At 30.2% G+C, this 13,823-nt stretch overlaps 1 protein-coding gene across 1 annotated transcript; it reads right to left on the bottom strand.

Annotated features, from left to right (window-relative positions):
• Positions 1 to 34: 34 nt before the first annotated feature.
• LOC137812223 (kxDL motif-containing protein LO9-177) lies at positions 35 to 5,737 on the bottom strand. Its single transcript, XM_068614144.1, has 3 exons — positions 5,554 to 5,737; positions 5,301 to 5,453; positions 35 to 242 (listed from the first exon to the last, which is right to left on the bottom strand). Exons 1-3 carry the CDS (start codon positions 5,670 to 5,672, stop codon positions 137 to 139), a joined length of 378 nt encoding a protein of 125 aa, XP_068470245.1. The 5' UTR covers positions 5,673 to 5,737; the 3' UTR covers positions 35 to 136.
• Between the last annotated feature and the right edge of the window lie 8,086 nt (positions 5,738 to 13,823).

The raw sequence follows: 13,823 nt of genomic DNA, 5'->3' as shown, positions 1-13,823 counted from the left end.
TTGTACTATTCGTAAATTTATTAGGAGCATCAAATTAAAGTAAAGAAATCAATAATTTACCAGCAACCAAGATTAATAAGTGTAATGAAAGCAACAGTTTCATATATTGTTCTAATGGTGTTTCTGATAACGTTAGTTACTTGGGCATTTCAAGATCTGGTCTCTTATCATCAATCATTTCGCCCATTGAGTCTTGAGGAAATGCGTCAGGATAAGTTGCCATAACTTTTGACTTCATACTCCTGCGAGGGCCCAAACAAGAAAATAAGTCACAAGAAATAAAGATGTGTGGGTGAGTTGGGATACACATTATTATACATTTATCAATGTAGATACTAGCAATCTAGAATAAGATTTTACTCAATACTTGTGAGAAATAGAAATTGTGCTTCTAAGAAATTAAAGACCTAATTCCGTAGTCATCACCACTTCCATCTCTTCATTTATTAGAAAGCCACCTTCAGCATTTGCTGACAAATTTGGATTCACCCCTACTGTTGTTTACTTGGTTCTCTTTCACCATTTCCTGGCGTCACCAATACATCATTGTCCTCACTAAATACTTTTTATCTTCAACATTCTCAATCACCATGTTTCAAACCCATCCTAGGATTGTTTACAAAAACCCTAAGCAACTGAGTGAAAATTTTGTTTCATCATTCAGCACTTGTTATTACACAACGAAAAAGTTTGATAATTACCATTATAGGAGGAAGGGAACACAAAAAAAAGACACAGTCTTTGTGTACATATGATGTCAATAAACACAACAATAGGAATTAGTATTTTACTCAATTATATTTGCCAATTTTGTCTAAAATCGTAACTGTCGATTGGTTTTTGAAGCTACTCACCAGCTAGCTAATTGTCAAGCCAGATCAAGTCCATAAACGAGGAAGTGTTGAAAGCAAAAAATACAGTACTAAATGACAAAAACATGAGAATCGTGAGACAAATACAGTACTCTTACAACAATTGAACTAAATCTATGTACTATTGTAAGCTATGTATTTGGGACATCATTGAAATTCAAGTTAATCGTGAGACAGATGTAGATTATAAACTTGGTTTGCTTGAGACAAAAGATAAAGGCCTTAGATGGAGTATAGAGAGAGAACTGACTAGAGGAGACATTCATGGTTTCCATGGAAACCAACCACAGCAACCATCACACAGAAAAAAAGTGTTTTTTTTTTTGTAACTGAAGATACATATCTGAGGAATTGGTTATGACTTGAAAAGGCCAGTTTCTTCTTCTATTAGACAGAGGGTACAGCATGCCCGTCTCCATTAAAAGCCCCTTTGATGTTAATCAGAAGAACGGTTGCCAATTCCCTAGGAGCGTATCCAATGAGGAAGGAGCCCTCTCACATCACATGAATATCTCTCTAAAGATTTTCATACACAAGAAAAGTGTACCACATGAACATATGAAAGAAATTTCCCGAAGACTTAAGATGTTAGGTAGAGCACAACACACAAAGGACTTCATATCTGACACACGTTCCTTCACAATAATACTTCATTCAAAATATAAAATAAAATCATCCATTTGTTTCTTCCTCCGTTCTCTCAACTATCATCTTCAAATTAGGCCATCTTTACATGTAGGTACTAAAAAATAGTTGGAGAAAAAAATTTAAGCTATAGAAAAACTAATATAACAGTCTTCGACAACGGAGAATAACAAGGAAGCCAATATCTTATTCCTAGAAGATAGGGATGCAATAAATCATATCTTAAGGTTCAACGTAAAAACTAATTCAAATATTAACAATTTAATATTCTCCCTCAACAAATAAAGATTTATTAAGTTTTCATTTGGGCCAACACACAGTCCTAATAGACCTCAAAGATTTACAAGGAAATCATGCTATAATTGGTCATGTCATTATATCAGCAAATTGTTCGTGATTATGATGGTGGACTAACTAGACAACTACATCCCCTGTGAGATGACGAAGAAAGTGAAATCTGGCAATGAAAAAAAGGATTCTTTGAGGACTCAGAATTAGTGTCACTGAAAATTGTTGTGCCACCACCTTGATGCACATGAGTTGACAGGTGCAAGAAACTGCAGCAACAAATCCAACTTCAATGGATTACCGACCGACTAACGACATATGCTAAGAAAAAAGTAACAAACGTCTCAATACTAGAAGACTGAGATATTTCTTGTACACGGAAACACTCCAAGTATTTAATTTTATTTATTTTTTATTATTGACAAAAAAAATACTAGAACACTGCTTTGTAATTCATCCCCTTGATTCCTTAATAAAACATATCACATAATTTAACCTAGGCATCATAGATCTTAGTATTTTCTCAATGGCTACAACATCGTCTATCTTTGCCTTATTGAGTTGTAGCTTGTCAACAATGGCAAGTGTGTTAAAAAAGATTATTGAAAAACTTCCCTTTCAGCATCTCTATCCCCTCCTTAAATGCTGGGCATTAGGCTTGCTACATGTAGAAGAAAAACCTCGCAGACAACAAATATTGATGATAGGATCATGCAAAAAATCCATTACTGATAGACACATAATTTATCGTGGTTTGACACTAACTGCCTACAACAAAAAACATCTCAAATGAGAGACTACAATTTTTTTGGACAAACTTGAAAAAGCTCCCCCCAAAATGTTTATAACCCTAGAGACAGACTCAGCCTCCCACTTAATGATATCACATCTCTACTATTTAGGATTTTCTTCCCTTCACGTGATCCCCCTTCAAGGAGTCTTAGATGCTTTTAGGCACATCTTTGTTCAAAATGATCTCTAGAATTCATCTATCATTACCTTGGAAGAGATAATTGTTTGCCTTCATATTTTTCAATCTTACGTTCTCAATGGCTTTCTTTTCTGCTTAACTATTTTGAACTCCTTTTGCCTTCATATCTTTGTGTCTTGGAATCACTGGTGGTTCAAATACATTCTTAGTTGCCATATTCTCTCCAAGCCTCCATATAGAATCAGGCCCTTTTGGTGAGCGCTCTGATACCAGTAGCTACGTACTCAAAATAGTAAAAGAATAACTTGACCTATATTGATAAACTAATATGGTCATATCCGCCTTACAAGAACAACAGAGAAGTTGTAGTCTATGTTTCACATACTTACTAACATCGAGATTAAATAGAAAGCCAGTTTCTAATTCCGATAAGATAGGGATATTCAAACCACTAACTAGCAGATCTATAAACTAGTATATTAATTGAAAGGGAAGAAACAGTGAAATTATGCAAGGTTCTTGTTACTTGAATTGTTAAATAAAATAGAATAAATAAAGAAACTTGATGAAATGCATTCCGTTCCTGAATCCCATATTTTTTTTCCTTTCCTCTAATTTGATGCTAACAGAACAATATTATGCACAAGGATAAAGAGAAGAACAAGCATAGGATGAGGATTGTCAATATTATTTCCTTGTCATTTTTCCACCCAATCCCACCACTATATACAGCTCCGCGAGACCATCATCCAATTCCACTCTTGACTAACAATTCCTAATTAACACATACTTTCCCAGACAGCCTAGACATATGTACAATCATGCAAAATCCTTCACATATTTCAGCCCTGCAGTGTCTCATTTGGAATTTTTGTCAGCTTGCTGAATATCCTTGATAGGTCCAATGACATTGCTCCTATTATCCATCCTTCGAGGCAAGAGTTTGTCCTCAAGGTGAAACTGGAGTCTATAAGTGTCATGTTAAACTTTAGGAAAGAGAGAAACATAGAGCAAAAACCGTGTGTTTCTAAGACAGTAGGATTACTTTATTTATATTGAGAAAAAATAATCATTACAATAAATAGAGGAGCTTTGATATTCATTAATAACATAGATATGATACAAAAATAAATAAAAATACTCTTATAATACATAAATACTCTAGATAAGTTTGATTATGTAAGATCGGTTTTTTAATTCTATAATTATAACATTCTCCCTCAAGCTGGAGCATGTAAGTCGTATATGTCTAGTTTGTTGCAAATATAATTGATCCTAGGTTTCCTTAAATACTTGGTGAATATGTCAGTGAATTGTTTCCTAGAGTTGACAAACCTAATGGAGATGTCTTCAACTCTACTTTTTCCTTTATGAAATGACAATTCATCCCAATATGTTTGGTCCTCTAATGAAAGTTATGACAAGATGCAATGTGTAATGTTTTGCCTGATTGTCGCATACAATTGTCTCATTGCCTTATATTCTGCTGTTGAACTTGATCTTGTCACAACATTTTGTGTCTGACTTCTTCATGATATTAAATTACCTTCAACAAGAACACAATACCCAACTTTTCATGATGTGGTTGCAACTTTACATACCTAATGACCAAGAACAATGTTGACAACAAATCTCCTTGTTTGTCAGCATAATTCTTTATAATTTCTTAAGCTTTCTAAGACATTTTTTTCCTCTCCAGAAGACAAGAAGGAATCCACGACTACAATTGCAAAATTGGCCTGTATATAATTCAAGAGGGAAGGAGGAGTTCTTTTGTGACTGCAAATGGAGACATAAATGTAGCAAAATGCCATTGCGCATATTCAGCCAAGGCAAAAACTGACCCTATGAAGAGGGCTTATGGTAGCCATGGCCCTTAAATACTATTGCAACATCCTTAACAACCATGGTAGGCAGAATTCATACAAAGCTTGGTTCCACAATGCTGAAACAATTCACGCAACAGATGGTTGATGAAAGCTGGATCAGAGTCGAACACAATACTCTGAGTCACGTCTGAGGCAGTGAAATTTGACAACTTATAAAAATGATCAACAAGTGATCCACTATCCTTGGAATGTCTATTTATCCTTGGAAGTGGGGTAAGCCAGTCCTAAAATCCATCCACAAATCCTGTTAGGAATTGGTAATGGTTGTAAAAGGCGTCCAAATTTCTAGTATGGCGACTTGACATAGAGGGCATTCCATGCATATAGCCACCCTCATATTAGGCACTCTTGTGCTTAAATCTTAACAATTGATACTTTCATGAGAGTTGCCTACTGAAAGGAGAACTCACATTTAGAATTTGTCAGGACTTGTGCACAAGAGGAGGTTCCAACCCAAAAAATCAGTCATTAGGTGGAAGAATCTCACAACTAAAGTACACCACACTGACTATTTTATTCTACACGACGTGGTATAAAACCACTTCGTTCCGCTGGCCTCGAATATCCAAACAACAAGTAGAAGATGCGAAAACAATGTATGAAAGATGAAGCAGTAATAGCAATAGACAAAACAAAGAACACACAACAATGAACAGAAAAAAAAATAAAAAAAACCTGAGTTTCTGAAAGATGTAATCAAGGTCAGACTTGACAGACTTCAATACGCGCGTGTTTCTAGCAATGTCGCCGGAAATCTCAGCAAAACAGTGTTGAGAGAAGTCGTTGAAATGCGACAACACCGCATTGCTGTCCTGCAACCGTCCCAATCTGAAACACAATCTCAATCGATCAATAAATAAAATGATCGAACACACACACACCTCAACTGAATTATTGCATAGCAGTGAAACTGGATTACGACACGCACATGGTGTGTTGCAGGTGGTTAAGGTAGTGAAGATCACTGGAATTAACTAGGGTTTTGAATTCGCGCGAAATCTCCTCCGAACCCAATTTCCGAGACTCCGATTCCTTCTCTGACGACATTCTCTACCAACACAACTGCATTTGCCCTATCCACCTTTTTCCCTGTCTTTTTTTATCAATGTCGTTTTGACAAAAGCATTTAGTATATCACAACACTGGGCCCACAGGTTCTGGGTTATTTCTTCCTGCACCCCTACAGTTTGCTTCTGCATCCCTACATTTTTTTTCATGGATCTTTATATTTTGCTTCCTGCACCCTACATTTTTCTTTCTGCACTCCTATATTTTCCGAAAAACCCAAATTACTCTTAATAATTTTGGGTGATTCTGGAATAGGTTGTTACATTTTTTTCTAGAATATGAAATCCAGAAGAAAAAAAAACTGAACATTTTTTTTAACTTTTAAACTAAAATGTTCAGAACTAAAAAAAATTTATTCCAAAAAAAGGATAATCCGAAATAATTATGTACTTTCCAGAATAAAATATGTATGTACTTCACTAAAGCCGTATCAAAATCATAAATAAAGGACTCTCACTGCTTGTTGCTGGTGTTTATGAAAAGTCAATTTCTTTCTGTAACATATAATTATAATCTGCACCCTATCATTTTTTCAAAATTCTAAAATTATCCTTATTCCAAATTTGAAAATCCACAATAATAAATATAATTTAAAAATAAAAAAAATACATTTTGGACAAAAAAATTCAGAATACAAAATTAAAAATGTGTTCCAGATAAAAAATTTCAAAATTCAAAAATGTGCTCCAAAAATTAAAATCTGAAATATTTCTTAATAAAAAGGTTTTGAAAGTAATTTTTATGTACACTCTTCCTTTTGTGTAAGGTTATTTTCATCATTTAGAAATGATATTTTTATCATTTTCAATAATAACAGATTGAGGCATGTTAGAATTAATATGGTACATGAGAAATTGCCCTATGAAAATACAGAGAAGAAAGAAGGAGAGTGGTCTGTGCTGACTTTGGAACTTTTAAGAATCCTAAAGTTAATTTTGCAAATTCACATGAATGTAAGGGTGTATGAAAAATAAATTGTAGGGATGCAGAAAGAAACACCCTCCAATATTTTTGGGTCGAGATCCCAATCTTCAAGACCCATTTTTTTCTTCATTTCTTTTAAGGCTTCTTCTTCCTGCACCTCTACGTTTTTCGTCTTGCACCCCCACAAATTTCTAAATCCCAAAACTGGCCTTAACCTTTTATTTGAAAAACCATAGTTACCGGAAATTGGGATCTGGGTGTGTGCTACGATTCATTAATCTGGAACTGAATCATTTTTTTGTCCAGATGAGGGAGTGTTTCGAAAGTAAATTTTGCATAAACTATTGATTTTCGGATTGTTGAATCCGGAAGCCTAATTATGTTATGGATTGATAGATCTGGAATGCTTTTTGGAATTATGGATTGATGGATCCAAAATGCTTTTTTTAATGACGAATTTTTGAATGTGAAATGCATATATTAAATTGCGGATTGGTGGATCCGAAATTTTACCAGAAGTGTCAATCCGAAAAAATTTTGGATTCCATAATCCAAAATGCAAAAAAAATAAATACAGTTTAAGTGCATTTTAGAGTTTTTAAAAAATAATAGAGACATTTTGATCTTTGAATAATGGGTGCGGGAAGAAAAATGTAGAGGTGCAGGAAGAAACTGCCTTCTTTTAAATATTCTTAAACACGACGTGGGTGCTCTCATTCAGTTCAGACATTTTCTTAAACATATATAATATATGTTTTAAGACATAATTTTTAGAATAGTTGATAAAGTGAGTAACCTGGACCAACACAAAATCCCAAAAAGAACAGAACAAGAATAATTATTAAAAGTGTAGAATCGAAACAAACAAAACAATCCAAAATGTCCCATTCAATTCAGACACACGACGTGGGTGCTCTCATGGCATCACCTTATACCAACACTAAAACATCTCTCACTCACTTGTTGCACCACTCAAACGCTAAATTACATATTATATACACACATTTATTAAATAAATGTAAGTAAATCTTATTTTCTAACTACAGTGTGAATGAGTTACATTACTTAGATGCAAAGTTTGCTTTATTTTATTTTAACTACTTATTGAGATAGGCAACTCAAATGAACCCCTCATAAAACCGTATATGCGAATTTCACCATATCTGTAATAGAAAGTTTAAATTTTATTGTCACATAAAAATTAAATTACATATCACATTTAAATTCTGTAAACAATCAATTCCAAATAAGTATGGGTCATTGTACGGTATTCTACTTCTGCCAATAATCTTGATATGTTTGTATGTTATTCTAACTTTCATGAAATAATATAATAATCAATAAAAATGCAATAAGTTGTGAATGTGAGATTTTATAAATTAAAAAATCAATCCCATATTATAAAATTTGATCTAATTTTTAGTTAAGATAGTGAAATTATATTATATGTAAGGATATTGAAGCATTGGAATTGACTTGAGGAAAGTCTTCAAAAGAGTGAAAAGTTAATAAATGATGATGACAGAACAGAGCACTATTTCATCTCTTCTTCTCCAGTGCTTTCATTTGTTCTGATTAGTCTTTTGATATCTGCATGCAAAGCTGCGAGACAACGATGTGTGTTTCTTTTTTGGCATTTGGAATCTCACTCCCTACCCAACACTCAAATGCATACATACACATACATCATCATTCATCATATATAATTCCTTGGATTTTCAACTTTTACTTCTCACCAACTTCTTAAATAATGCATGCAAATTTGTGCTGCTTAAGTTAGTTTTCTATCAGTACATGTATGCTTTCTTTTTTATGTGTATTTCACATCATCTAAAAAATAATATAATTTAAAAAGTATGAATTGAGATAATTTTTATTTTATAAGTTAATTTTATAAGAATAAGTTAAATTTAATTTTTTTATATATATAATATTAGAGTTTATTATAATGATATTTATTGCAACTGTAAATCTTGTATCATATTTAAATGAAACACTATATTATTGTTTTAAAAATTTATTAATTGTTTTACTCAACGTATAATATTTTAGAAAAAATAATTAATATACCATTCTATGTAACTATAAAAATGTATGATTTCCAATTATTTAAGCTTTTTGTGGTTGTTTTCAGAGGAATGATCTTAAAGTAACTCCTGTAAGAAATAAAGGTTTATTTGTAGTTTTGTATGTTATATGATGTTCCATTTCTATAAAATAAGTATAGAAAGAAAACAACAGTTTTTGAAAGAACCTTACATACAAATACGTATTCAAAACTAAGAATTACAAAATTTATATTTTTACAGGTTAATAATATTTAATCTCAAAATTGTAAACTTGTTGGTCTTTTAAATTAAAATTATGAACAGCAATTTTCTTTTTGTATGCGAGGTACCTTTAATTGGAGACAACAATTAATTTTATGAGACATTCTATTCAAGAGAATGATATTTTTAACAGATACTTATATAAATTATAAAATTTAATTTTTAATATCTAACAATATATAAATGCTAACTGTAATATCTATATTTTTACTCATATTTAATAATATATTATGCATGTAATAACATCTCATATTTTATCTCAAAATATATTCTTCTTCATATGGATTTTAATATATACACAAAAGTTTACCAACAAAACATTCAAAATAAAAATATTTGTTCCTTTGGCGGCTCATTGACTCACTAAGGAGCTCGATCACCTGTAACTTCATCTGCTTCCGTGAAAATTAACACAATCATCGCATATTATAGAAAACAAACACAAAACAAAGTATATGGTAAGCTAGCTATTTTTAAGAATTCTAATATAAATTTAACTTTTAAGAACAAACATAATCTATCAAATTCTCATAATTTGCACAAAGTCATCAAGATATCACATTTATTTTCCACATTATTCTTGTTAGATTTCTACGGACTCACATACTCAGATACTTAACTATATTTTTAGAAGACTTGTATATTGAAATTAGCATCCAAAGACTTGCATCAGTCATACTATGTTACGATGCTAACTAATGAGTGGTGGATTTCTTTTTTTGAAATAGTCTTATAATTAGTTGTGCTGAAGTAAAGGAGATAATGGGATGCCCACGTTTCCATTTACAGTTATTAGGTCACGTTTTTCATTTACAGTTATTAGAAGTAGTTTACGTTTTCCCTTTAAATTGTAATGTTTGCTTTCAGAAAGATATATGAGAAAATTGCCTCAATCTCTCTTGTTTCTTCTCCTTCATCTTTTTCTTTCTTAATTTCCTTTGGCTAGTGGTTCAGCCGTTGACCACCTACCATACTACTCACTGTGAATCCACACAGTCATGCTTAAAATCATCTCAATATCTCATCATCTCATCACCTCATATGACAGGGTCATAATTTTAATAATCTACTCATTAAATTAACAATTCTTACTCATAGCTTTCTATGTCAATCATAATTTAAGATCAAACAATCAATTCTCATCACATCATGTAATGTTATGAGATCTAACATGAAATCTTATTATTTCAGTCTTATTTCAGTGCTTGTTCAGTTGGAGGGGAAGTACATATGCAAAAAAAAAAAACTCACTTTAATGCACCTTAAGATATTTAAAGTATATATTTGTTCACTCATTCCAATGTGTCTAATTCACTTATGTTGACTTGCAATGCAATAAATAATATGAAAATTATTAGTGCGATTCTATGTTATGCAGTGAATGTCAATGATTGTGCGAGTTAAAATTGATAGACGTTTGGATCAGGTAATACCTCAATACAAACAAAAAACACTTGTATATATGAATTATTAAAATGACATTTAATTTTTTCATATATTTGTAGAACCTTTTGTATAATGTTATATGTATTAATTTATTGTATGTAAATTACATGCATTACTGTTAAGGATATTTGATATTTTATGTAGGATTAGAGTATATATATAAAAATATATATTTTTAAATGTATTTATAATGACGATTCCAGGAATCATCTTTAAAAGTCATTCAAAACCATTTATAACGACAAATCCAGGAGAAAACCATCGTTAATAACAATAGTTTTTTACATGTGTCGTTAATATGATTTTATTTATTGGACGAAAGAATTCAGGTTGAAATGATCATGATCATCAAATCTCAAACTTAGGGAGATAGTTAACTATAATCAAACTATAAGATCTATAACAATTTTATTTTGTGTTCATTTTTATATATGATATAATGTGCACAAAATTGATTTTGAAAGAAGTAGAAATAAATTTATTTAGCTTCAGCATCGTTACCTTTTTCAAAATTAAAAGTGTTTTTAATTTGGTAGCCAAACATCTTATAATTCAAGGCAAATTAAGCAGAGTTCTTGCAAATTCAGTTTTTTTGTCTTTCACGTTTTTAACTACGAATTTACTGATAAACAGACACACTAAGTCTACTTATTTAGAAAATTAACATGGTGAACAATTTGATTATTAACTTTAGCCACAACAATAATAAAAAGTGAAAAGTGCACATAATAATTGCTTGTATTTATAATTACCATTATATAATCTTTGTCGTGTACCGCAATTAAAAAATAGGGTTATGTTACTAAACGCAGAAATTTAAAAAAGGAAAAATGTGTGTATAATATATATATATATATATATATATATATATATATATGCATATGATCATGAAACATGATTATAATATGGAATGATATATGGTAAGAACATACTCATGCAAATGCTATGTACATACATTCATATGTGGTACCATTAATGGGTATTTGGTTTTTAGTTTTTGAAACTTTTTAATAAATTGAATGAAAGTCGTCTATAAAAACACACTTTTTTATTTTTTATTTATTTAGTAGAAGTCATGCCATTATATAAAACTTCTATAAAAGTAAAAAAAAAAAAAACTAAAATCGTATTTCCAACTTTAATAAATAAATACTTAATTTAATTTAAATAGAAATCATGTTGGATGTAAGAATTTTTTATTTTAAAGTCATTTTCATAAAAAAAAAAAAGGTATCCATTTGAATAAATCTCAACAAAAATTGCAGAATGAGTTAGTGCGAAAATGGTAATGAGCCATGCTGTGTGTAATTATTAAAATGGTAAAATCATGAATTTTGGAGTGAAGTGGATTTGATATGCTCAGAATTTCAGTCTTGATTTGACTACATAGATAAGAGTAATAATGATACCTATACACATCAATTTTCTCATTATTTTCTCCTTTTATCAATTTCTTTTTTCAACAATTAATTAGCTATGTTGTAATTTTGTCATCTCATTCCTCATGTAGTTTTTAATTTTAATTTTCAATTTTTTTTAAAAATGTTGTAATTTGAAAGATGCTGGGGGAGATTCTATTGTCCCCACAAATCTGTGGTTGCATTTTTTTAACAATTTACTGTTATTTATTTTTCTATTTTTAGTAATTCTAATTTGAAACAATTCACTTTTAAATTTTCAACATATAATGATTTTTGAAGAAATATTTAAAGAAATATTAGGAGAAAAAAAGTGCATGCACATTACACTCAAATTGTAATAACTTAGACAAAGTGATGAGTTGATTTCTAATTTTTTATATACAGAAGATTTAGACTAGAGAAGATGTTTACTTATCAAGTGTTTCTTATATATTGGAGAAATAGTGTTCAATAATAAGATACTCCTTAATAATGAAAAAAGATAGTAATGGGATAATGATTACAAAATAAAAGAAATTAGAAATTGAACATATCATATATATGAGAAGTTATTCATTTTTAATTAATTAAAATTAAAAAAAAATAGTATAGTTATCGACAAATACTTTAAACAGCAACCTTTTATTGGTGTGGATTTTAATTGCGTTTTTTTAAGTTGTGTGCGTTGTTTGGTTTAGATTTTTAAAATTTAGCATTATTAGATTAGACATATTAATAAGGAGTTGAAGAAAAATAAAATCCATATTAGTATGACAAATGAAGATTTATTTCTTTATTGAGAAATTCATTTAAATTGGTATTCATAATTAACTTTATGCAAAGAAAATATATAAATGGTTAAAATGGGTGAAGAAGAGAATTTAGAAGAATAGTTAAGAATTTGAGATGAGTTGTGTAGAGAGAAAGAATAGTGACAGAAAAAAGTGGGAGACTTAAAATAGAAATAGAAAGCATAAATGGATAGAAAGTTAGTCATAAAACATTCCTTGTAAAACCTCACTCATAACATTGATTTTTGTTGAAACCGACCCACACTTACTTCACAAACAAGTCAAACACAATCATAACATTGTAAAACCTCTCTTTTCGATATCTTCTTGGGCAAAATTATCCATTCTTTACAACAATTTAAGAGTTTAAAAACACTCTTTCCAACATTATATCCCCAACTAGCACTTTTTTTTTTCCCAATGAGTCTCTAAATTTTGAAAATTGTCACCAACAAAAAAATAGTGATAGTTGAAGAAATAAATAAAAAATGTTAGTTTTCTTTCGTTTTTATTTTCTCAACTAACATTTTCTTTGCCACGTAAAAATTATTCCCAAATTTTGAAAATCGTAACCATAAAAAATAGAGTAATAGTTAGAGAAATAAAATAAAAAATGCTAGTTTTCTTTCGCTTTATTTTTCCAACTAACATTTTTTTGCCAAGATAAGAATTCTTCCCGAATTTTGAAAATTGGATTGAAGAAATAAATAAAAAATGTTCGCTTTTATTTCTCCAACTAACATTCTTTTTGCCACATTAAGAATTATCTTCAAATTTTAAAAATCGTCACCATGAAAAAAGAGTGCTAGTTAGATAAATAAATAAATAAATGTTAACTTTTTTTTGTTTTTATTTTTTCAACTAGCACGTTTTGTTGTCAAAGTAAGAATTATCCCAAATTTTGAAAAAATTGTCAAAAAAAAAAGTGATAGTTGGATAAATAAATTTCTTTTATTTTTCCACCTAGCACTTATTTTCCAGTGAGAATTGTCCCCAAATTTTGAAAATTATCACCAATAAAAAAAAAGTGTTAGTTAAAAAAATAAAAAATAAAAAAATGCTAGTTTCATTTCGCTTTAATTTCCCCAACTAGCATTTTTTTTTTTGCTATGTAAGATTTGTCCCTAAATTTTGAAAATCATCACAAGACAAAAAAGAAAATACTAGTTGAGAATATAAAATGAAAAGAATGCTATTTTTTTTTTTACACTTTTTGGCACGGTAAAAATTGTTCCCAAA

This window comes from Phaseolus vulgaris, chromosome 2 (genome assembly GCF_000499845.2).
Source record: "Phaseolus vulgaris cultivar G19833 chromosome 2, P. vulgaris v2.0, whole genome shotgun sequence".
Taxonomy (NCBI): domain Eukaryota; kingdom Viridiplantae; phylum Streptophyta; class Magnoliopsida; order Fabales; family Fabaceae; genus Phaseolus; species Phaseolus vulgaris.
Note: the sequence above shows the minus strand (reverse complement) of the source record. Positions and strands in the feature narration are given on the sequence as shown.